Here is a 24,091-nt window from a genome sequence, read left to right on the forward strand (position 1 = left end):
CCGGCAGGGCCCCGTGGCTCGCCTGGCCCCCAGCTGCGGGAGGCTGAGCGCTGGGGAGGGGAGCTAGCCCAGTCTGCACCGAAGCCCACCAGCCTTTTTTATTTTGTTTTTTTAATTGGTTATGGGCCTGGGGTCCAGGACCTGGGTGCTGTCCCTGAGCTCTTGAATTACAGCACCACTTGCAGTTGTTTTTTTTTTTTTTTTTTTCTTGTGGTTAATTGGAGATGAGTCTCTTGGACCTTCCTGCCAGTGCTGACTTTGAACCACGATCCGCAGATCTTAACCCCTTAGTAGCTAGGATTACAGGATGAGCCCCCACCACTGGCTGAGACTTTCATCTTCAATAAACTATGTAGAAAAACCTGGAAGTGGGATTGGGAATGGAGTGCTTGCCTAGCCTGCCTGAAGCCCGAGGCTCAATTCCTCAGTACCAGGAAACAGAAAAAGCCAGAAATGCCGGTGTAGCTCTCACCTGTCAGCCTAGCTACTCAGGGGTCTGAGATCTGAGTATCAAAGTTCAAAGCCAGCCTGGGCAGGGAACTCTGTGAGACTCCTATCTCCAATTAACCACCAGAAAACCAGAAGTAGTGCAGTGGCTCAAGTGGTAGAGCGCTCACCTTGTGCTGAAGATCTCAGGGACAGTGCCCAGGCCCAGAGTTCAAGCCCCACTACCACCAAAAAAAAAAAAAAGTGGAAGTGGCACTGTGTCCACAAGTGGTAGAGTGTTTGTTAACCTTGAGCAAAAGAAGTTTAAGAACAGCCCACAGGCCCTGACTTTGGAGCTAGTTTTCTGGGTCTACCAACAAATAAAGCAATAAAGTTTGGTCTTTTTTTTTTTTTTTTGTCCGTCGTGGGGCCTGAACTCTGGGCCTGGTTACTGTCCCTCAGCTCTTCAGCTCAAGGCTAGGGCTCTACCATGTGAGCCACAGCACCATTTCTGGTTTTCTAGTGGTTTATTGGAGGTAAGAGTCTCACAGACTTTCCTGCCTGGGTTGGCTTTGAACCGTGATCCTCAGGTCTCATCCTCCTGAGTAGCTGGGATTACAGGTGAGAGCCACCGGTGCCCAGCTTTGATTTTTTTTTTTTTAATTTTTAATCTTTTTTTTTTTTTTTTTTGCCAGTCTTGGGGCCTGAACTCTGGGCCTGGGCACTGTCCCTCAGCTCTTCATCTCAGGGCTAGTGCTCTACCACTTGAGCCACAGTGTCACTTCCGGCTTTCTTCTTTTTACTTATGTGGTGCTAAGGAATTGAACCTCAGGCATGAGGAATTGGGCCTCTGGCATGCAAGGCAAGCGCTCTACCACTGAGCCACCTTCCCAGCCCATACTTGAGCTTTTTTTGGTGCTTAATTGGAGATAGGAGTCTCACAGATCCTGCCCAGGCTGGCTTTGAACTTCCATCTTCAGATCTCAGCCTCCTGAGTAGCTAGGATGACAGCTGTGAGTCAAGCCACTACTACCTGGCAAGAAAGCTTCTGAATGCTGCTTTGGATAGTGGTTCATGAATTACTGGTGACCCTGATGTGGTTGAAATCAAAACAGGCTTTTTAGGAATCTGACTAGCTTCAGTTTTTTTTTGTTGTTGTTGTTGTTATTTGTTTTTTTTGTTTTTGGTGAACTCTGGGCTTGGGTGACCTTCAGCTCAAGGCAAGCACCCTACCACTTGAGCCACAGCGCCACTCCTGGTTTTCTAGTGGTTTATTGGAGATAAAGAGTCTCATAGACTTTCCTGCCCCGACTGGCTTTGAACCGTGATCCTCAGATCTCAGCCTCCTGAGTAGCTAGGATGACAGGCGTGAGCCACTGGCACCTGGTTTAGCTTCAGTTTTATTACTCTAGATTTTGATTCTGAAAACAAATTTGAGATTTGTTACTCAGGAAATTCTCCTGGGGGGAAGAGAAGACTTGGGAGTTAGTTCCAGTGGTGACATTCAATATTAGCCTTGTTCATTTGCTTCAAGAAGCCATACTTGATGCAGTGGGCCTAGAGTCCCCTGGGACTTTCTGTTTAGCTGACATCATCACTACTGTAGAGATTGGTCTGCTTGATTCTATCCATTTCCTGGTCACCTAGGACTGCGTGTGTTGGCATGAAACAAATCTGAGGAAGCACATTGTAGCACATTAAACCCTGAGGACTTAGGCAGTTCTTGTAGGAATTTGGCATCTGACTTGGCAGGTAGAGGAAAGCGGTTCTCTGCTCCAGCTGTAAAGACAGCCTGCTTCTTACTGGGTGACTCATCTGACTTCAGGTGTCCTTTAAATATTACTTAACAGACAGTGCGCATGTGTGCAGGTGTAGCAAGACCGCGGTGTACAACCAACACGGGTTAATGAGTGGGAAAATTACTCATGTAAACAGTTACACCATTTGGTTTCCAGTATTCTTTTTGTTGTTGTTGTTGTTGCTCATGGGGCTTTTGAACTCTGGGCCAGGGCTCTGTCCCTCAGCTCTTCAGCTCAAGGCTAGCACTCATGCAAGGCAAGCACTCTACCACTGAGCCACCTTCCCAGCCTCAAAGCTACTATTTTTAAGGTTTGTTTCCTTTTGTCAGTCCTGGGGCTTGAACTCTGGGCATGGGCACTGTCCCTAGGCTACTTTTACTCAAGGCTAGTGCCCTGTCACTTGAGCCACAGTGCCACTTCGGCTTTTTCTGTGATTAATTGGAAATAAGAATCTCATGGACTTTCCTGTCCAGGCTGGCTTTAAACTATGATCCTCAGATTTCAGCCTCCTGAGTAGATAGGATTAAAGATGTGAGCAACTGGTGTCTGGCTTATTTTTTTTTTAACTATTTTTTTGTCTTTTTTGGTACTGGGGATCGAACCCAGCACGTTGCACTTGCTAGGCAAGCGCTTTGCCACTGAGCTACATCCCAGCCCTGCCTGGCTTATTTTTAAGTTTTTACGTATTTACTATTTTGTGTTGATCTTGGGGCTTGAACTCACCACCTGGGTGCTGTCCTGAAATTTTTGCATTACACTGCTTGAACCAGTGCTCTACCTTGACTCTTCGGTGATGAATTGGAGTAAGAGTATCACAGCAGCTGGGAATGTGGCTCAGCGGTAGAGTGCTAACTAGCATGGATGAGTTCAATTCCTCAGTACCACACAAATAGAAAAAGCCGGAAGAGGTGCAATGGCTGAAGTGGTAGATTGCTACCCTTGAGCAAAAGAAGCTCTGGAGCCAGTTGCTAGTGGTCAACACCTGTAAAATCCTAGCTACTGATGATCATGGTTCAAATCCATCCCAGACAGGAAAGTCCATGAGACTCTTTTTTTTTTTTTTTTTTTTTTTTTGTCGGTCGTGGGGCTTGAACTCTGGGCCTGGGCGCTGTCCCTCAGCTCTTCAGCTCAAGGCGAGCGCTCTACCACTTGAGCTACAGCGCCACTTCCGGTTTTCTGGTGGTTTATTGGAGATAGGAGTCTCACGGTCTCTCCTGCCCGGGGTTGGCTTTGAACCGCGATCCTCAGATCTCAGCCTCCTGAGTAGCTAGGATTATAGGCGTGAGCCACCAGCGCCCGGCTGTCCATGAGACTCTTATCTCCAATTAACTACCAAAAAACCAGAAGTGGCGCTGTGGCTCAAGTGGTAGAGTACTTGCCTTGAGCTGAAGAGCTCAGACACAGTGCCCAGGCCCAGAGTTCAAGCCCCAAGCCTCAGGACTAGAAGGAAAAAAAGGTCTCCCAGACTTTCTGCCTGGGCTGGTTTTGAACCATGGTCCTTAGATCTCAGCCTCCTGAGTAGTTAGGATCATAGGTGAGTCACCAGCACCCAGCGAAAGGAACTTTTAATCTTTAAAACCACAGCATAAGCTTAATGAAAAATACTACCTTTTATATATAAATGTAGTATTTTGTTATTCTACCAGCATCGTGGACTGACCTGAAATAGCTCTGGGTTCCCTGAGCCAGACCCTGGTAAAGAGCCTGTGCCATTCAGTTGATGATGGTAGTTGGTTTGCTTGTTTTTAAATACGTGTGTTTTGCTGGGCATCTGTAGCTCAACCTAGTCAGGGGACTGAGGTACAAGAGTTGCGATTTGAAGCCGTTCCAGGCAGGAAAAAAGGCTGTGGAACTCTTCTTTCCAATAAACTACTCAAAGCCAGAAGTGGTAGTGTGTGGCTCAAGTGGTACAGCGCTAGCCTTGAGCAGAAAGTTCAGGAACAGAGCCCAGACTCAGAGTTTAATGAAACCCCAGGACAGCAAAAATAAAGTGTTTTTTGTTTTGTTTTTGGCAGTCCTGAAAAAAAAGAACAACATACTGTTTAGTTTTTATTTTATTTTTGCTGTCCTGGAGTTTGAACTCTGGGTCTGGGCGCTATTCCTGAGCTGCTTTTGCTCAAGGCTAGCGCTCTACTACTTGAGCCACAGTGCCACTTCTGGCTTTTTCTGTGTGTGGTACTGAGGAATTAATTGAACCCAGGGCTTCATGCATACTAGGCAAGCACTTTACCACTAAGCTACATTCCCAGCCCCCCAAAGTGTTTTATAGAAATCTTCCTGCCCTCCATTTGTAAAGTGCTTACAGTTTACATGTTCTCTTGGTGCTCAAGTTCATTTCTTCCTGAGATGGCTGAGGTTGGGTGTCGGGGATTATCTGTCTACTGAAACCAGCTCATGAACTTTCTGATAGACTCTTCTGCGTTTTCTATTACTTTCATGCCATAAGTCTTTCATTTAAAATCACATGTCTTTTGGCTGATTATTAAACTAGTTCTTAAAAAAAAAGAGCTAGGAAGTAAGAAACAAAGAAAAATTTGTGGTTCATTATCCAGAGATCAAAGTATAAACTGGTTATTTTCCTCTTTTGAATGTATACTTTGTATACTTTGATTCTTTTTCTGGGGGGGGGGGGGGGTCCGGTTGTGGGGCCTGAACTCTGGGCCTGGGCGCTGTCCCTCAGCTCAAGGCTAACGCTCTACCACTTGAGCCACAGCGCCATTTCTGGCTTTTTTCTTTTTGCTTATGTAGTGCTGAGGAATCGAACCCAGGCCCTCATGCATGCAAGGCAAGTGCTCTGCCACTGAGCCACCTTCCCAGCCACATATACTTTGATTCTTTAGTGAATCACCTTATCCTGGGTGTGAGCATTGAACTGGGACAGATCTGAGGATCACGGTTCAAAGCCAGCCCGAGCAAGGAAAGTCCATGAGACTCTTATCTCCAATAAACCACTAGAAAACTGGAAGTGGCACTGTGGCTCAAGGAAGTGGCACTGTGGCTCAAGTGGTTAGAGCGCTTGCCTTGAGCTGAAGAGCAGAGGGATAGCGCCCAAGTCCAGAGTTCAAGCCCCACAACCGACCAAAAAAAAAATTAAAACGAATAAAAGACCTTAGAAAGCAAATGTTGGACTTTAAATTATGTTCATAAAGTGTCTAACCAGTTCATGTTCTGTGTTCTCTGGTTTTTTCTTGCTGTATTATAACATAGAGGATTCCTAATAGTGGATTCCACGTGGATTTGTATACATATATTAAAATATTTCTTTTCTGCTTTATTATTTTGACACATAAAGTGGGGATTAATTTTCATACATAGAGTGGACTTTGGGGCTAGTTTTTATTTTCAGGGCTTTTGATTTGTTTTTTGGTTTTTTTTTTTTTTTTTTTTTTGGTCCAGTTGTGGGGCCTGATATCTGGGCCTGGCCGCTGTCTCTCAGCTCTTCAGCTCAAGGCTAGCGCTCTACCACTTGAGCCACAGCACCACTTCCGGCTTTTTTCTTTTTGCTTATGTGGTGCTGAGGAATCGAACCCAGGGCCTTATGCATGCAAGGCAAGCGCTCTACCACTGAGCCACCTTCCCAGCCCTTTTCAGGGCTTTTGAATTGGAGAAAGCTTCTAGGTAGGAAGAGTACATTGTGTCAGCTCAGTCCTTCTGTCCTCTGGCTGGTTTTTGAAAGGTTACAAAGAGGTACTAATCATTTCTGCAAGATGTTGTGTAAAATCCCATCTCCAGCCCCTCCTGCCCGGTGACTGTCTCTGGCTTGCAGTTCTAGGAGCCTGTGAGGTCAGCTGAGCCTGCAGAGCACCCAGCTTGTCGCCCCGTTTCTGACGAGAGGTGAGTCCAGTACTACCTGAGAGGGAAGCGCGTGGTTATGCCATTGCCAGCTCTGCCTGCACACCTCCCTCAGGTGGCGTGTGCACCTGTTCAAACACTGCTGGTCAGAAACTGAGGAGTGAGTTGGTTCTTTGCTTCCCACCTCCCCAGGCTCTACGCCTGTGGATACTGGAGAAGGAGAAAAGGTGAAGTCATAGCTCATTGAGTGGTAGAGGGCTTGTCTAGCATGCATGAAGCCCTGGGTTTGATTCCTCAGTACCTCATACACAGAAAAAGCCGGAAATGGCTCTGTGGCTCAAGTGGTTAGAGTGCTAGCCTTGAACAAAAGAAGCTCAGGGACAGTGCCCAGGCCCTGAGGTCAAGCCCCTGGACTGGGCAAAAAAAAAAAGGTGAAGTCACCATGCAGGCTTCCTGGGACCTGCTATGTGAGTGCTGTGGCCAGGGAGAGGCTCAGAGACTCTGCCCTTGGGGAGGCTTTCTGACTGGCTGCGTGACACAGGAAGAGCCATCTACAAAAGAGAGTGAGAGTGTGTCAGTCGTGATGGGTAGTAGACTTGAAGACAGTGTGTTTGCTGTTATTATTGCTTGTAGCATGTTTTGTGATGCTAGGATTAAGCCCGGGACCTTAAGACTTGTTAGGCCAGCATTCTACCACTAAACTACATCTCTAGACTTATGTGTGTCAATAAATACAAAATGGTATATTGAATCAGGTGCTGGTGATTCACGTCTGTAATCCCAGCTACTCAGGAGGCTGAGATCTGAAGATTGTGATACAAAGCCAGCCTGGGCAGGAAAGTCTGATACTGAGCATCCTTCCTTTCGTTGGTCCTGGGGCTTAAACTCTGGGCCTGGGTGCTGACTCTCAGCTCTTCAGCAAAAGGCTAATGCTCTACTATTTGAGCCACAGCACCACTTCTGGTTTTCTGGTGGTTTATTGGAGATAAGAGTCTCACAGACTTTTCCTGCCCGGGTTGGCTTTGAACTGTGATCCTCAGATCTCAGTCTCCTGAGTAGCTAGGATTGCAGGTGTGAGCCGCCTGGCTGTGAGACTCTTAATCTCCAATTAACCACTGAAAAACTGGAAGTAGAGCTGTGGCCCAAAGTGGTAGGGTACCAGCTTTGAGCAAAAAAGTTCAGGGACAGGACCCAAGCCTACGAATGACCCCCCCCAAAAAAAAAATTTTTTTTTTGATAGAACAAGAAATTTTGCAAAGAAGTCTTTGTACCATCTCTGTTTATACCTACAAAAAGACAATTCTTGAGGGCTGATCAAAAATATTCTATAGGATACTGAATACAAGTGGGAATATGTCTTTTTTTGTACTAAAAATATACATCCGTAAATAAACATTTAGATGCATACACAGAATGTTTGCTGATGAGGGGAGTTGGTTTCATCTAAATAGTTATTTTGGATTGGGGTTGGACAGAGATCCCCCTCTCGATGTGGATTTTGTTGATCTGGAGGTACCTCCAGGAAAGGGGAGAAAGTTGGGTCTATAACCTTGCAGATAGGTTAACGCAACAGAACTTGGAAGCTGGGAGCTAGGTAAGCAGTCATGTGATGGTGGTAAGCCATGAAAATAAGGAATTGGTAAAACCTGAGTGCAGTAAAAGAGCATGGTATACATTTTTACTCAGATGATTTTAAGTAGGGTGTGTGATTTTCAGGTGTGCTAGTATTTAATAGGAATCCAGCTAAGAACTACGATGTGGCTAAAAGTAAATGGTTTGTGGTACTCCAAATTGGTCATGTTTCTTTTTTTGTTGGTCATGGGGCTTGAACTCTGGGCTTGGGTGCTGTCCCTGAACTCTTCAGCTCTGCCACTTGAGCCACAGCACCACTTCTGGTTTTCTGGTGGTTTATTTTTTTATTTTATTTTTTTTTTGGGTCCCGTCATGGGGCCTGAACTCTGGGCCTGGGCACTGTCCCTCAGCTCTCCAGCTCAAGGCTAGAGCTCTACCACTTGAGTCACCACTTCTGGCTTTTTTCTTTTTTGCTTAGGTGGTGCTAAGGAATCGAACCTAGGGTCTCATGCATGCAAGGCAAGTGCTCTACCACTGAGCCACCTCATCTTATTGAAGATAAGAATCTCACGGACTTTACTGCTCGGGGCTGGCTTTGAACCCTGATCCTCAATCTCCTCTTCTGGTTTTCTAGTGGTTTATTGGAGATAAGAGTCTCACCGAGGGGCTGGGAAGGTGGCTCAGTGGTAGAGTGCTTGCCTTGCATGCATGAGGCCCTGGGTTTGATTCCTCAGCACCACATAAGCAAAACAAAAAAAGCTGGAAGTGGAGCTGTGGCTCAAGTGGTAGAGCGCTAGCCTTGAGCTGAAGAGCTGAGGGACAGTGCCCAGGCCCATAGTTCAGGCCCCATGACCGGACCCAAAAAAAAAAAAAAAAAAAGTCTCACCGACTTTCCTTGCCCAGGCTGGCTTTGAACTGTGATCCTCATATCTCAGCCTCTCTTGAGTAGCTAGGATGACAGACATGAGCCATCGGCGCCCGGCTTTAATAAGTTTTTTATTGTGAAAATATTGTACAGAGGGGTTACAATCACATGAGCAAGGTGACAGATCTCAGCCTTCTGAGTAGCTGGGGGTTACAGACAGGTGTGAGCCACCAGCGCCTGGCGCCCAAAAACCTTTTAAACCTTTTTTAGTGCTGGGAATGTGGCTTAGTGGTAGAGTGTTTACATGAAGCCCTGGGTTCAATTCCTCAGTATCATGTAAACAGAAAACGCTGAAGTGGAGCATGGCTCAAGTGTTACAGAGTGCTAGCTTTGAGTAAAAGTATCTCAGGGACAGTGCCCAGGCTCTGAGTTTAAGTTTCAGGACTGGAAAAAAATAAAAATAAAGAGCTTTTTTAGAGAAGATCTAAGCTGACTTCTGTAGAGCATTCTTTGTATCCTCCATTAAATATACTTTCAGAGGATGCTTCTGTTAAAGCAAAAGAAGTTAAATAGTTCGCCAGAATACTAGAAGTTTTCAGGTGTGCTGATCACAGAGTTACAGCAAGTTTATACTCCCTGCAAGCTTGAGACTCCAGGCCCTGTTTCTAGAAGAAAGCCAGGTGTGGTGATTCATGTCAGTACCCAGGAGGTTGAGGAAGCAGGACTGCGGTCCCACGCCTGAACCTCAGTTGGTGCTACGCTCCATACAGTGAGATGCCAGGTAACAGTGTTTTCTTCATGATAGTAATCCCTTGAGGTTACAGATTGTCTTGTGATCTTGGGGCCATCTAGGCCGTGTAAGCATCCCTGATGACGTTTTCACAAGGATGAAATTACCAGATGATGCATTTCTCAAAACTCAATCTTGTCATTAAGCAATATGAACACAGTCTGTTGGTTGGCACCTGTGTTTGTGTCCTCCACTCACAAATGTGATCTTTCTCCATTGTGCCTGAGCATTGATCTTGCATGTACTTTGGCTGAAACTTGAAGTTAGTGTGTGATGGGAAGTAACATGAAATTTTTTCCTTCACAATTTCATAAACCTTTTTTTTTTGGTCTGTCATGGGCCCTGAACTGTGGTGCTGGGCACTGTCTTTGCTCTTTTTGCTCAAGGCTGGTATTGTACCCCCTGTAGCCACAGCATCCCTTCAGTTTTCTGGAGGTTAGTTGGAGATGAGAGTCTCACAGGCTTTTCTGCCCGGCTGACTTTGAACCGTGATCCTCAGATCTCAGCCTCCTGAGTAACTAGGATTACGGGCATGAGCCACTGGTGCCCGGCTGCAGCCTCTTTGAGTAGGTAGGATTACAGGCTTGAGCCACCAGCACCCACCTCTTTTCTCTTTTTTTTTTTTTTTTTTTGGTCAGTCCTGGGACTTGAACTCTGGGCCTGGGTGTTGTCCCTCAGCTCTTCAGCTCAAGGCAAGCGCTCTACCACATGAGCCAGAGCACCACTTCCAGTTTTCTGGTGGTTTATTGGAGAGAAGAGTTTCACAGTCTTGCCTTCTTTTTTTTTTTTTTTTTTTTGGTTGGCCGTGGGGCTTGAGCTCAGGACCTGGGCACTGTCCCTCAGCTCTTCAGCTCAAGGTGAGTGAGCTACAGCGCCACTTCCGGTTTTCTGGTGGTTTATTGGAGATAGGAGTCTCACGGTCTCTACAGCCCGAGCTGGCTTGAACTGCTATCCTCAGATCTCAGACTCCTGAGTAGCTAGGATTACAGGAGTGAGCCACCAGCGCCCGGCTTCTTGCCTTCTTTTTATAGACAAGGTTTTATTGTGTAGCCCAGTCAGGCTTTGAACTTAGTTTTCTCCTCAGCTGTCCAAGTACTGGGATTACAAGATGTACCACCGTACCTGGCTCTACTTAGGTACGTTTGAGTTTACTGTCTCTCTTTTTTTTTTTTGTCGGTCGTGGGGCTTGAACTCTGGGCCTGGGCGTTGTCCCTCAGCTCTTCAGCTCAAGGCGAGCGCTCTACCACTTGAGCTACAGCGCCACTTCCGGTTTTCTGGTGGTTTATTGGAGATAGGAGTCTCACGGTCTCTCCTGCCCGGGCTGGCTTTGAACCGCGATCCTCAGATCTCAGCCTCCTGAGTAGCTAGGATTACAGGCGTGAGCCACCAGCGCCCGGCTGAGTTTACTGTCTCTTTAAGAAGACCGATCCAGTAGCAACAAATACTGCAGATTGAAATGAGGAAAGACTGGAGCACAGTCTGGAGACTTGTGCTACGCCTAGAGTAATGCTAAAGGCAATGAGGAAGGCCAGTAAAGCCCAGTAACTAAACCTGCAGAATTTGCTAATGAGTGATAGGAAAGAAAAGAGAAAATTGAAGTTGTGTAGATTTAACCTATAGGATTAGAAAAATCATGGATCCTGAAACCACAGAGAATTGCTTTGGAAAGGAACTAGTATTGGCAAGGTTAAGTAATAGCTGTCTGGTATCCCTTTTGTGGTAAAGTAGCTTTTGAAATACAGAAGCAAAGTGTTGGGAAACTTTGGATACTTTGTTTCTTAGCACTTCCTCCTCAGCCTGAAAATGTTGGCTTCTGCTTCAGCCTTAGAGCACCCTATATTACCTGAAATTTAGGTTTTCTTGTCTATCCATGTATGATCACTTGTTTTTTGTTTTTTGTTTTGTTTGTTTGTTTGTTTTGATCATGGGTCTTGAACTCTGGGCCTGGGCGCTGCCCCTCAGCTCTTCAGCTCAAGGCCAGCGCTCTACCACCTGAGCCACAGCACCACTTCCGGCTTTTTTCTGCTTATGTGGTGCTGAGGAATCGAACCCAGGGCCTCATGCATGCAAGGCAAGTGGTCTACCACTGAGCCATCCAGCCCTAAGAGAGTTGGGTTTTGTTTTTGTTTTTGTTTTTTGGTTGGTTATGGGGCTTGAACTCTGGGCCTGGGCGCTGTCCCTCAGCTCTTCAGCTCAAGGCAAGCACTCTACCACTAGGTCCACAGCACCACTTCCGGTTTTCTAATGGTTTATTGGAGATAAGAGTCTCACAGACTTTCCTACCCAGAGTTGGCTTTGAACCTTGATCCTTAGATCTCAGCCTCCTGAGTAGCTAGAATGACAGGCGTGAGCCACCGACACCTGCCAAGAAAGTTTGTTTTTTTTTTTAAGAAAATCTTTTTTTGATTTCAAGCATCTATAAGGAGAAATGTTTTGTTTAAACAACAACAAAAAAACAAATGGTTCCTGCAATTTAAGGTTCAAAGATTTATTATTGCTCAGATGTACTGGCAAAATGATCCTTTTTTTTTTTTTTTGGTCCGGTCATGGGGCCTGAACTCTGGGCCTGGGCGCTGTCCCTCAGCTCTTCAGCTCAAGGCTAGCGCTCTACCACTTGAGCCACAGCGCCACTTCTGGCTTTTTTCTTTTTGCTTTTGTGGTGCTTAGGAATCGAACCCAGGGCCTCAGGCATGCAAGGCAACCGTTCTACCACTGAGCCACCTTCCCAGCCCCCAAAATGATCCTTTTAATCAGCTAACCAACCCCTTGATTGTTAAAGCCTCTGTTGAACAAAAGGATATGGCAGTGAAAGGTAATCCTGTTTTTGCCTTTCCAGAGCTTCATGAAAATCACCAGCCTCTAGATTGAGTGTTATGAACATATAGGACTAGTGGGTCTTGGAGTTTCTGCTCTAATCATTTGCTTAGAAGACCTACCTCTAGGCAGGAGTTTAGTATAAAGAAAGCCTCTTTGTCAGGTGCCAGTGGCTCACACCTGTAATCCTAGCTACTCAGGAGGCTGAGATCTGAGGATCAAGGTTCAAAACCATCCCTGACAGGTAAGTCCATGAGACTTTTATCTTCAGTTAATTACAGAACAAGCCAAAAATGGAGCTGTAGCTAAGTGGTAGAACACTACTAGCCTTGAGCAAAAGAAGCTCTCAGACAGTTCCCAAGCCCTGAGTTCAGGCCCCATTATCAACACACAAAAAAGAAAAAAGCGTCTTTTTGGAAAGCTTTTTCTGAGCCTACCTAGATTAATCACTTCTGGCTCTTTATTTTGTGTTTAAAGATTTTGTTGTTCTTTTAATTACAGTTGCTGATTACCTTAAAAGTTCAACTATGGCAACTGATGCATACTTTGTTTTTTTGCTTTTGTTTTGGTTGGTGGAGAGGCTTGAACTGGAGGCCTGGGCAGTATCCCTTAGTTCTTTTTGCTCAAGGCTTGTGCTCTACAACCTTCAACCATAGCTCCACAGCTCCACTTCTAGTTTTCTGGTGGTTAATTGGAGAAACGAGTCTCACAGACTTTTTTTTTTCTTTTTGCCAGTCCTGAGGCTTGATTCAGGGCCAGGGCACTGTCTCTGAACTGCTTTTGCTGAAGGCTAGCATTCTGCCACTTAAGCTACAGCACCACTTCTGGCTTTTTTTGTTTATATGGTGCTGAGGAATTGAACCCAGGTCTTCATGCATACTAGATAAGCACTCTCCCACTAAGCCACCTTCCCAGCCTCATGGACTTTCTTGCCTGGGTTGGTTTTGCCTCCTGAGTAGCTAGAATTACAGGTGTGAGCCACCAGCATCTGGCTCTGATACATGCTTTCAAAAGTCAAGGTCCTTTATAGTTCCCACATCTCACTCTTTGAATGAAATCTAATATTGCATAAACATCATTACCTCCCTGTGTGCTTAGGCAACGAGCAAGTACACGTGTGTGTGCCAGTATTGGGGTGGGAACTCAGAGTCTTGTGCTCTTAATCCACTCACAGCTAGCTGGTGCTCTTCTCTTTTTTGGCCATTCCTTAGGCTTGAAGTCAGGGCCTGGACACTGTCCTTGCTTTTCTTTTGCTCTACCACTTGAACCACAGCTCCTCGTCTGGCCTTTTCTGTTTCTGTGGTGCTGAGGAATCAAACCAGGGCTTCATGCATGCTAGGCAAACACTTTACCACTGAGCCACCTTCCAAGCCCCTGGTGCTCTAACTCTTAAGCCGTATCTCTATTTACAGCTGTCTTCCCTTCCCTCTTCCCCCTCTTTTTCTTTTTCTCCTCTTCCTTCCCCCCCTTCCACCTTGCCTATTTACCTTTTCCTCTTTCTCCCTTTCTTCTCCTTTCCTTTTTGTGTTGGTACTGGGGCTTGTGAACTCAGAGCCTGGTACTGTCTCTTAGCTCTTTTGCCCAAGGCTGGTGCTGTACCACTTGAGTCATAGCTCTGGTTTCAGATTTTTGGTTGGTTAAATTGGAGAAAGAATATCACAGACTTTCCTGCTTGGGATGGTTTTGAGCTGCGATCTTCAGGTCTCAGTCTCCTGAGAAGCTGGGATTATGGACATAAGCCACTGGCACCTGGCAGCAATGACTCTAATTTTAAGCCAACCTCAGAGCAGGGAGAATCTCTTAGTAATCTTTGCAAGTTTAGCAGTTGGCCTTGTACAAGTGCTTGAAAAACGAATCTTTGTTGATTCTCAGGTCCGCTTCTGAATAGACCTATGTGTTGGGACCTGTCTCCCCAAATTAGCATGTCCTCCGAGCCAGTTGTCCTTTATAAGATCTTCAAGACTTGGTTCTACACAGCAAATACTTGTGTAAAAGGAAGCACGTCTATTGTGGAGCAGTAGCTGCCAGGCTACTTAAGATGGCTTAAAAATAATTGGAATTTTAGAGTAATTATAGGAGCAAGTTCTGGTTGTACTTAACTCAGTGTGTTGAAATAGTGAACTGAGTAAGATGATTTTAAGCACTGCTGCAATGCAATTAGCATTTAATATTCTCTTTATATAAGCCTGCTGACTGGCGCCATTCCTGATAAGCATTTATGTTGGGCTTACCGGAAGTGGCGCTGTGGCTCAAGTGGTAGAGCGCTTGCCTTGAGCTGAAGAGCTGAGGGACAGTGCCCAGGCCCAGAGCTCAAACCCCATGACCGACAGAAAAATTAAAAATTAAAAATTAAAAAAAACATGAAAAAAAGTATGTTGGGCTTCCCATGTAGAGAGCTCTGAGCCCAGTCTTCACATTGTCCTCCCTTATACTAGGCACCAAATTTAATCCCCTATTTTGATACTTTAAAGTGGGATTTAAAGTCTGTTGTAATGATTTTTTTTAAATGGTGTCTTATTCCACAGAATTGTACCCCTATTGTAAATGGTTAAAATGCTAAATCTTAGCTATATTTTTCTACAGTAACATATGAACTGTAATAAAGGAGTATTTGCTGTAACTTTATGCTAATGAATTTAAAACCCAAGATGGGAAATTCTGGTGGTTTTGAAGTAAAAATGATGGGTGAGTTTTGTTTTTCCTAGGCTTCGGGTAGACTTTGTAAAGATTAAAAGGGCTGGGTGATGGAAAATGGAAACCATGTTTCTGCCGACTCTTCAGGAGCTGGAAAGGATTCTTTTTTAAAAATGTTTAATTCTCTTTTAATCTTTCCTCACCAACATACTAAACCAAATCATGTTACTACTACTTTTTTTTGGTCGGTTGTGGGACCTGAATTCGGGTCTGGGTGCTGTCCCTCAGCTCTAGGCTAGTGCTCTACCACTTGAGCCACAGCGCCACTTCCGGCTTTTTCTGCTTATGTGGTGCTGAGGAATTGAACCCAGGGCCTCGTGTATGCAAGACAAGTGCTCTACCACTGAGCCACCTTCCCAGCCTACTTGTTCTTTATTATAACCCCCAAACTACAGAGTTAGATGAAGGCATATGCACATTGGTATGGGACTGAGGCTTAAACTTATGCTCTTGGCATTCTAACTCTGCTTTTTTGCTCACAGCTGGCGTTCTCCCACTTGAGCCATACTTTGCAGTGTGGCATTTTGCTGATTCATTGGAAATCGAGCCTCTTGGGTTTCCCTCCCCAGGCTGGCTTTCAGCTATAATCCTTGAGTTGGTAGGATTACAGGTTGACTGGCAGAACTACTTAAATTTGTCTTCTAAAAGTGGGGTGTAGAAGAGTAAGTATGTCATTAAACACTCCTGAGTACTTTGGTATTTTGGGTCAAGAAATTTCTACTTGTTGAAATAACTTAGACCAAGTCTGCCTGTACAGTTGCTTTGTTCCACAGGACAGATAGGAACAGGGTGCTCACTAACAAGTAAGACAGCCCAGAAGAAATACTATGGGAAACAGAACATAGATCTTTCATGAGAGCTAATGGCCCAAGAGTGTACTAAATGTTTGATTCCTCTCTGACTTTATGATTTTAAAATCAACTACCCAGTCGACCATGACTGTCTGGGAGCAGGAGCAAGCTGGTCCTAACCTGATCATACCAGCAGAGCATACTTTCTGATGAACAAGACTGTCAGTACTTCTGCCTTGGGGGCTCAGCTCAGGTGAGAAGAGCACCTGTATAGCAAATGCAAGGCCCCAAGTTCAGAATATCTAGACACTTGGCTCAAGCTTGTAATCCTTGCTCCTCAGTAGGCTGAGATCTGGTGGTTTGAAGTCAGCCTGAGCAGGAAAGTTGGTGAGACTGTCTACAATTAAGCAGCAAAAAACTGGAAATGGAGTGCTAGAGTGCCAACCTTGAGTGAAAAAGTTAACAGACATCCTGGACAGACAAATCTAAGAGATCTCCCTCCCCTTCCTCCCCCCCTCCTTGGTCATGGGGCTTGAACTCTGAGCCTGGGCGCTGTCCCTCAGCTCTTCAGTTCAAGCTAGTGCTCTCCCACTTGAACCACAGCGCCACTTCTGGTTTTCTGGTGGTTAATTGGAGATAAGAATCACATGGACTTTCCTGCCCAGGCTGGCTTTGAACCGTGATCCTCAGATCTCAGCCTCCTGAGGAGCTAGGATGACAGGTATGAGCCACCCGACCCGGCAGACCCTTGTCTTGAAGCAATGGCTCCCACAGTTTGCAGATGATGCACTGATCAGGGTGAGAATACCAGGGTCTCTGCTCCCAGACATACATGTCTGGACAGGCTCCCTCTTTTGTCAGAGTCCACTCCTTCCTGCTGTGAAAATTGAACTGTTGCTCAAGTCCATGACACTTGTGTTTTTACCATGTCTGCCTTCCTCTGGGTACACATTAGATACGCATGTGAACCAAATAAAACAAATGAGTACAAAATGCCACTCCTATTTGTGTGTCAATAGTTATTTAAATTTACCGTGCCTAAGACCATCCCTGTTCCCCTCACACGTGCTCTTCTTCAGGGTTCTTGGTCTAAGAAATCCCCTTGGTCTTCAGAGACACAGACCTACTTCTTTGGCATTACTCCACACACTTCCTGCTGCTTTGGCATGCAACTGCTGTCCACTTTGCCTTTGCCCTCACTAATAGAGTTTTCTTTTGAGATGGCAAGTGGCAGCCTTTGGTTTTGCAGGGCCTTTGCATGGTGTGGTGAGAACAGAGAGGAGGGAGACCTCCCTGGTGAGGCTGCCGAGTGCTCTGAGCATCTTAGGTCCTCCACAGTGACAGAAGGAAGGTTGGAGGCTGCCTGGGGCTCTGTGGAGAGGACTGGGTATTCTTTTCTGTGATCTGACTTGAAGAGACTAGGGAATCACAGATAAACCCTTGTACCCCGAGGGGTAGCACTGGACTAGGAGTTTTGGGTTATTCTGAAACATTTATGTTGACTGAAAGGCAACTAGCACTTAGCCAGTTAAGGGAGGTGCTGCATGTCAAGGCTAGGAGAGCAGAGTAACAGGATTCAGACAAAGGCTACTTACAAACACGTACCCAACTCATTATGTCAGTGGTGCATACCGATAATCTCAGCCCCTTAGGAGGCTGAGTTAGAAAGATCTGGAGTTCAAGGCCAACCTGGACAATATAGTGAAACCCTGTCTCAAAAAAAGTACAGATGGCAGAATTACTAAACTTTTTAAACCGGTACTGGGGCTTGAACTCAAGGCGTATGGCTCTCACTTTTTAACTCTCAGTGTTGGTACTCTACTGCTTGAACCACAGCTCCAGTTCTGGTTTTTTGCTGGTTATTGGAGATATAGTGTTAGATTTATCTTCACCAGCTGGCTTCAAACCACAATTTTAAAAAGTCTGCATCCTGGGTAGCTAGGATTATCAGCACAAGCCACCAGTGCCCAGCTTGAGTTACTGAAAAAACATAAGCCATTTTTATTTTATTTTTGTCGGTCATGGACCTGAGCTCTGGGCCTGGGCGCTGTCCCCCAGCTCTTCAGCTCAAGGCGAGCGCTCTACCACTGAGCCAGCCCCAGCCCCCATTTTTATTTTTAAGTTAATCTAGTCTGTTGTGTTCTTCTTGCCCCCAGATTTTCTTGGATTAGTTTAACCTCTGGGAGTAGGAGTGGCTGCTCTTGAATCCTGTTCCCAAAAGACATGCCACCCTTTGAGTTCCTGTGCTGTCTTAACTCTCAGGCTTCCCCACGTGTCCTGCCTGCCTCCCTCCCTGCCTGCCTGTTAGTGGTCACTTCCTGCTTTCCCTCCTGGCTCCAAAGCCCTGTTGAGGGGGCTTTTTATTCACCTTTGGCTCTTCTTTTTTTTCCCTGCGAAGAGGGGCCTCATCCTTTGCTGCTGCTTCACAAACCCTTAGTGATGTTTTTAGCCATTGGAGTAAGTAAAATGAGCTGGTGCTGGCACTCACTGAGGTCTACTTGTTCCAACTTTACCCTTTCTGATTTAATCTCTTGAGACAGAAGTCCAAATTTGTATGTAGAATACCACTTTCTCTCATTCTTTGACAACTAACCTGAGCTGTTTTTATCAAAAATTAACTAGTTGCTTTTTTCCCCCTTAGACCTCCTTTTTAGAAGGTATATGCTAAATGTTTCTATAACCTCAAATTCTACAGTAGCAAAACTTGTTCACCTCCTAGCCCAAGACTGGTTATCAGAGATAGGCCAGAGAGGATTTTAATTTGGTGAAATAACTGACTTTATTATTTTTAATGTAATTTTTTTTTTTTTTTTTTTTTTTTTTTTTTTTTTTGTCGGTCGTGGGGCTTGAACTCTGGGCCTGGGCGCTGTCCCTCAGCTCTCCAGCTCAAGGCGAGCGCTCTACCACTTGAGCTACAGCGCCACTTCCGGTTTTCTGGTGGTTTATTGGAGATAGGAGTCTCACGGTCTTTCCTGCCCGGGCTGGCTTTGAACCGCGATCCTCAGATCTCAGCCTCCTGAGTAGCTAGGATTACAGGCGTGAGCCACCAGCGCCCAGCTTTTAATGTAATTTTTATTGAGATTAAGTGATTACATAAATTTCACAAATTTCACAGTATTGTAGGATAGTGATACTTAAAGTCACAAACATTTTAACCTTCACAAGGCAAATTGTTATTATCTTGCCTATAAAGTTTGTGAATTCTATAAGCTTTGACAATACAACTATTATTCCCTCCTTCTATTATTTTTTTAAGACAAGAAGTACCTCTCCCTACCCCTTACCCCCCAACAAAAGTGGCACAGTGACTAGCCCTACAAGTCTTAGAAAGTACCTTATATAAAAATACAGAATTGGCCGGGTGCTGGTGGCTCACGCCTGTAATCCTAGCTACTCAGGAGGCTGAGATCTGAGGATCACGGTTCAAAGCCAGCCCGGGCAGGAGAGACCGTGAGACTCCTATCTCCAATAAACCATCAGAAAACCAGAAGTGGCACTGTAGCTCAAGTGGTAGAGTGCTGGCCTTGAGCTGAAGAGCTGAGGGACAGCGCCCAGGCCCAGAGTTCAGGCCCCACAACCGGACCCAAAAAAAAAAAGAAAATACAGAATTGGGGGCTGGGAAGGTGGCTCAGTGGTAGAGCGCTTGCCTTGCATGCATGAGGCCCTGGGTTCGATGCCTCAGCACCACATAAACAAAAAAAGCCAGAAGTGGCCGCTGCGGCTCAAGTGGTAGAGCACTAACCTTGAGCCAGAAGAGCTGAGGGACAGCGCCCAGGCTCAGAGTTCAGGCCCCACGACCAACAAAAAAAATTTAAAAAAACAATACAGAATTGGCCGGGCACCAGTAGCTCATACCTGTAATCTTAGCTACTCAGGAGGCTGAGATCTGATGATTGTGGTTCAAAGCCAGCCCTGGCAGAAAAGTCCAAGAGACTCTGTCTCCAACAAACCACCAGAAAACGAAGTAACACTGTGGCTTAAGTGGTAGAGCGCTAGCCTTGATCTGAAGAGCTGAGGGACAGTGCCCAGGCCCAGAGATCAAGCCCCAGGACCGACCCTCGCCCTCCCTCCCCCAAGGAAAAAATCCTCAGAAGCTGGGTACCAGGATTGAGAGTCAAAGCCAGCCCAGGCAGATAAATCCAAGAGATTCTTCAGTCAACTAGGAGAAGGCTGAAGTAAAGCACATGGCTCATGTGGTTGGAAGCCAGCCTTCAGTAAAAAACTGAATGAGAGCACCAGGCCTTGGGTTCAAGCCCCAGTAAACACCCCACTCCATTCCTGCTTTTTTTTGGGGGGGAGGGGGTCGGTCATGGGGCCTGAACTCTGGGCTTGGGCACTGTCCCTCAGCTCTTCAGCTCTAGACTAGCGCTCTACCACTTGATCTACAGTGCCACTTATGGCTTTTTCTGCTTATGTGGTCCTGAGGAATGGAATCCAGGGCCTCATACATGCAAGGCAAGCGCTCTAGTACTGAGCCACCTTCCCAGCCCTCCCTGCTATTTTTTATTTTTTTTATTTTTTATTTTTTTTGGGGGGGGTCTGGTTGTGGGGCCTGAACTCTGGGCCTGGGCGCTGTCCCTCAGCTCTTCAGCTCAAGGCTAGCACTCTACCACTTGAGCCACAGTGCCACTTCCGGCTTTTTTCTTTTTGCTTATGTGGTGCTGAGGAATCGAACCCAGGGCCTCTGGCTTGCAAGGCAAGTGCTCTACCACTGAGCCACCTTCCCAGCCCTCCCTGCTATTTTTTTTTTTTTTTTTTTTTGTCGGTCGTGGGTCTTGAACTCTGGGCCTCGGCGCTGTCCCTCAGCTCTTCAGCTCAAGGCGAGCACTCTACCACTTGAGCTACGGCGCCACTTCCGGTTTTCTGGTGGTTTATTGGAGATAGGAGTCTCACGGTCTCTCCTGCCCGGGCTGGCTTTGAACCGCGATCCTCAGATCTCAGCCTCCTGAGTAGCTAGGATTACAGGCGTGAGCCACCAGCGCCCGGCTCTCCCTGCTATTTTTTAAATGGAGAATTCACATCTTTATCTTGAGTCTTCTTACTTTAAAATGTCTTTGTTTATTCAGATTTTTTTGTCTTGTTTCCTCATTTGGAGTTTCTGCCTATGAACAGCCACAGTGGTAATTACAGTGTAAATTAGGGAAATTCTGGGGGGGTGGGGGGAGGAAAATGGGAAGGGGAAACAAAGGAGGAGGTAACAATGCTTGATAAGAAATCTTTCCCATGTAACCCCTCTATTATACGGTAATTTCGGTATTTTCACAATTAAAAAATTAAGGAAATTCCTCAAGAAAATGAAGTGGCAAAAGTCATGCAAGTGGGCTGGGAAGGTGGCTCAGTGGTAGAGTGCTTGCCTCACATGCATGAAGCCCTGGGCTCGATTCCTCAGCACCTCATAAACAGAAAAGGCTGGGAGTGGCGCTGTGGCTCAAAGAGTGCTAGCCTTGAGCCGAAGAGCTTGAGGAACAGCGTTCAGGCCCAGAGTTCAAGCCCCATGACCGACCAAAGAAAAAAAAAAATCATGCAAGGTTTATAGTTTGACTCAGTGTTCCAATTTTCTGAGCAGTGTCTGTGGGTTACAACTGTACCCTTCCCCTACACCAGCACTTAACCTTGGTTAACTTTCCCACTGTTTATTTGGGAGCTAAAAAGGGCAGTTAACACTTCTGATCCTGTGCCCTGATTAGGATGTTGCATCTCAGTGTTTAGGGCTGTAAACACCTATGAGCCACCCCAGGCTTTCCTTGGGCTTGGTGACTCCCTGGAGAGCCTGAGAGTCAGGCTGGGGTAGTTGCTCCCTGAGGAACTGGAGTACCAAGTCAGGTGGTTTGGCAGGCCCAGTGTCCCTGATTTCTGAGCCTTCTGCTGAGTGGACTCTTTCGAGAACTCCCACTCAACTGCAACCAGCCTGCTACCACCTGCTTCCAGGTGTGGGCTGAATCTAAGAAATCCGTTTGTTCCTTGTCTGACCTGGGGAGTGAGGAAGGGGAAGGCTGCAGTCAGAGCTAATGCTTTGGGTTTGTAGTCTAGTACCCTACTGCCTGCGGACAGACAGCTGGCAGCAGTATCGAAATGCCTCTCTGTAACCTGCTCTCATCCTCTTTCCTATTGGACTCTGCTCTGTCATCTGGTCATCTGTGTTTGGTGCAGAAATTAATAGCAACCAGCCAGGCACTGGTAGCTGAAACCCATAATCCTGGCTACTCAGGAGACTGAGATCTGAGGATTATGGATTAAAGCCAGCCAGGCAGGCAAATCTAAGAGTCTTTGGGGTGGGGGTGGGGGAGAGGAGGGAAGGTTGGTCCCGGGGCTTGAACTCTGGGCTTAGGTACTGTCCCTGAGATTCTTTTTGTTCAAGGCAAGTGCACTACTACTTGAGCCACAGCGCCACTTCTGGCTCTTTTGAGCAATTTATTGGAGATAAGTCTCCCAGAGTTTCCTGCTCTGGCAGGCTTTGAACCTCAATTCTCAGATCTCACCCTCCTAAGTAGCTAGGTTGCAGGTGTGAGCCACTAGTGTCCAGTTCCTGAAAGACTTACCTACAAATAGCCAGCAAAAAGCCAGAAGTGGAGATTTGGCTCAAATGGTAGAACACCCGACATGAGTGTAAAAGCCAAACAATACAAGGCCCTGAGTTTAAGCCCCAGTGCCAGAGTGCACACAAAAAAAGTATAATAAAATAATTGTGCCGGGCACTGGTGGCTCAGGCCTGTAATCCTAGCTACTCAGGAGACTGAGATCTGAGGATCATGGTTCAAAGCCAACATGGGCAGGAAAGTCTGTGAGGCTCTTTAGCTCCAATTAAACACCAGAAAACCAGTAGTAGCTCTGTAGCTCAAGTGATAGAGTACTAGCCTTGAGCAAAAAAGAGTCCAGTGCTCAGACCCTGAGTTCAAACCCCAGAACTGACACAAACAAAAATAGCTGTTAATAATTTTTTGTTTTTTTGTTTTGTTTTTGTCAGTCGTGGGGTCTGAACTCTGAGCCTGGGCACTGTCCTTCAGTTCTTCAGCTCAAGACTAATGCTCTACCACTTGAGCCACAGTGCCACTTCCTGCTTTTTCTGCTTATGTGGTGCTAAGGAATTGAACCCAGGACCTCATGCTTGCAAGGCAAGCACTCTACCACTGAGCCACCTTCCCAGCCCTAACAAATAGTTTTTTGTTGTTATTTTTGTTCTTTGTGGGTCGTGGGGCCTGAGCTCCAGACCTGGGCGCTGTCCCTCAGCTCTTCAGCTCTAGGCTGGCGCTCTACCACTTGAGCCACACCTATGCTTCTGTCATTTTGGTAGTTAATTGTAGATAAGAGTCTTAACAGACTTTCCCTCCTGGGGGGCTAGTTTCAAACCTTGATCTTCAGATCTCACTCAGCCAACTGAGTAGCTGGGATTATAGCCACTGGCACCCTGCTAGAGGCCCTCTTCTTTATTCAGGTCTTAGGGGTTCTAGTAGAAGACCCCTCAGACGGCTCTGGAACCTGCTCTGGGGCTGCCTAGCATAGACACAGCAAAGGTGCTTCTTCCCGATGTTTCAGCTCACTGTGTTCTCCTCCTATAGTCTGAAGGATGACCTCTAGGAAGAAGGTGTTGCTGAAGGTCATCATCCTGGGAGATTCAGGGTAAGTGTTTCTCAAGAATTTGAGCTGTAAGGTTGGTTTGGAGCCTTGTCCTGCTCTGGGCCTCTCTTCCCTTCAGTTTGGGATGTAGTGGAAACTTGAGTGTTCTCCTTTGAAGTGTAATTTGCATTCTTTGCAGTGTGTGGGGTGGCTGTTGGAACCTGACAAATGGTTATTTTCATGACTCTCCTTTCCTCCAAGCTGGCCAGACTAAGGAATCCTGTTGGCTCTGGCATACTGACTACTTTCCCATGCACTTGTTACCCTTCTCCTGTGGAAGAGTCCGGGAGAGGGGACTGGGTTCTGAGTCTAGATCTGCCATTAACCAGTAATTAACTAGTAGCTCTTCAGTATTGTCTGGCAGCCTTTCCAGATTTAGTGTCTCACTTGGCCCATGGTGGCTTTGATTTCCATGAGACGGACATTAAAAATAAGCCAAGAATGAAAGTATACAGATATAGTCCCATCTACTTGGGAAGCTGAGGCTGGCAAATTGCTTGGACACAGGCAAGGCTGCACAACAGAGACCCTATCTCCAAAAATGCTCTCTCCATTTATTTTTTGCCAGTCCTGGAGCTTAAACTCAGGGCCTGGGCATTGTCCCTGAACCTTTTTGTGCTCAAGGCTAGCGCTCTACCACTTGAGCCATAGCACCACTTCTGGTTTTCTGGTGCGCAGCGGGTGGAGGTGGAGGGGGTGGAGGTTATTGGAGATAAGAGTGTCATGGACTTTCCTGCCCTGCCTGGGCTGGCTTTGAGCTGTGATCCTCAGATCTCAGCTTCCTTAGTAGCTAGGACTAAAGGCCTGAGCCACCAGTGCCCAGCTTGATTCAGTTAATTTAAATTGTCTGAGGAAGCTTTACAAAATCAGCATGTGTCCATCCTTAGACAGGTGAGAGGACTTCAGTATGTATTTCCCTTTCCTGCTAATGTCA

General features: G+C 46.2%; 1 protein-coding gene across 2 annotated transcripts in view; it reads left to right on the forward strand.

The window, feature by feature from the left end:
* LOC138806614 (ras-related protein Rab-7a) overlaps positions 1 to 24,091 on the forward strand; it is a 38,960-nt gene that overhangs the window by 968 nt on the left and 13,901 nt on the right. Inside the window, exons 2-3 of one of the 2 annotated variants that reach the window (XM_069992046.1) lie at positions 5,992 to 6,059; positions 23,100 to 23,160. In XM_069992046.1, the coding sequence (XP_069848147.1) occupies positions 23,108 to 23,160 (53 nt within the window). In that variant the 5' untranslated portion in view covers positions 5,992 to 6,059; positions 23,100 to 23,107. The remainder of the gene's footprint in view (positions 1 to 5,991; positions 6,060 to 23,099; positions 23,161 to 24,091) is intronic. The other variant, XM_069992047.1, reaches the window with a different exon arrangement.

This window comes from Dipodomys merriami, unplaced genomic scaffold (genome assembly GCF_024711535.1).
Source record: "Dipodomys merriami isolate MVZ:Mamm:240054 unplaced genomic scaffold, mDipMer1.0.p SCAF_401, whole genome shotgun sequence".
NCBI classification, from domain to species: Eukaryota; Metazoa; Chordata; class Mammalia; order Rodentia; family Heteromyidae; genus Dipodomys; species Dipodomys merriami.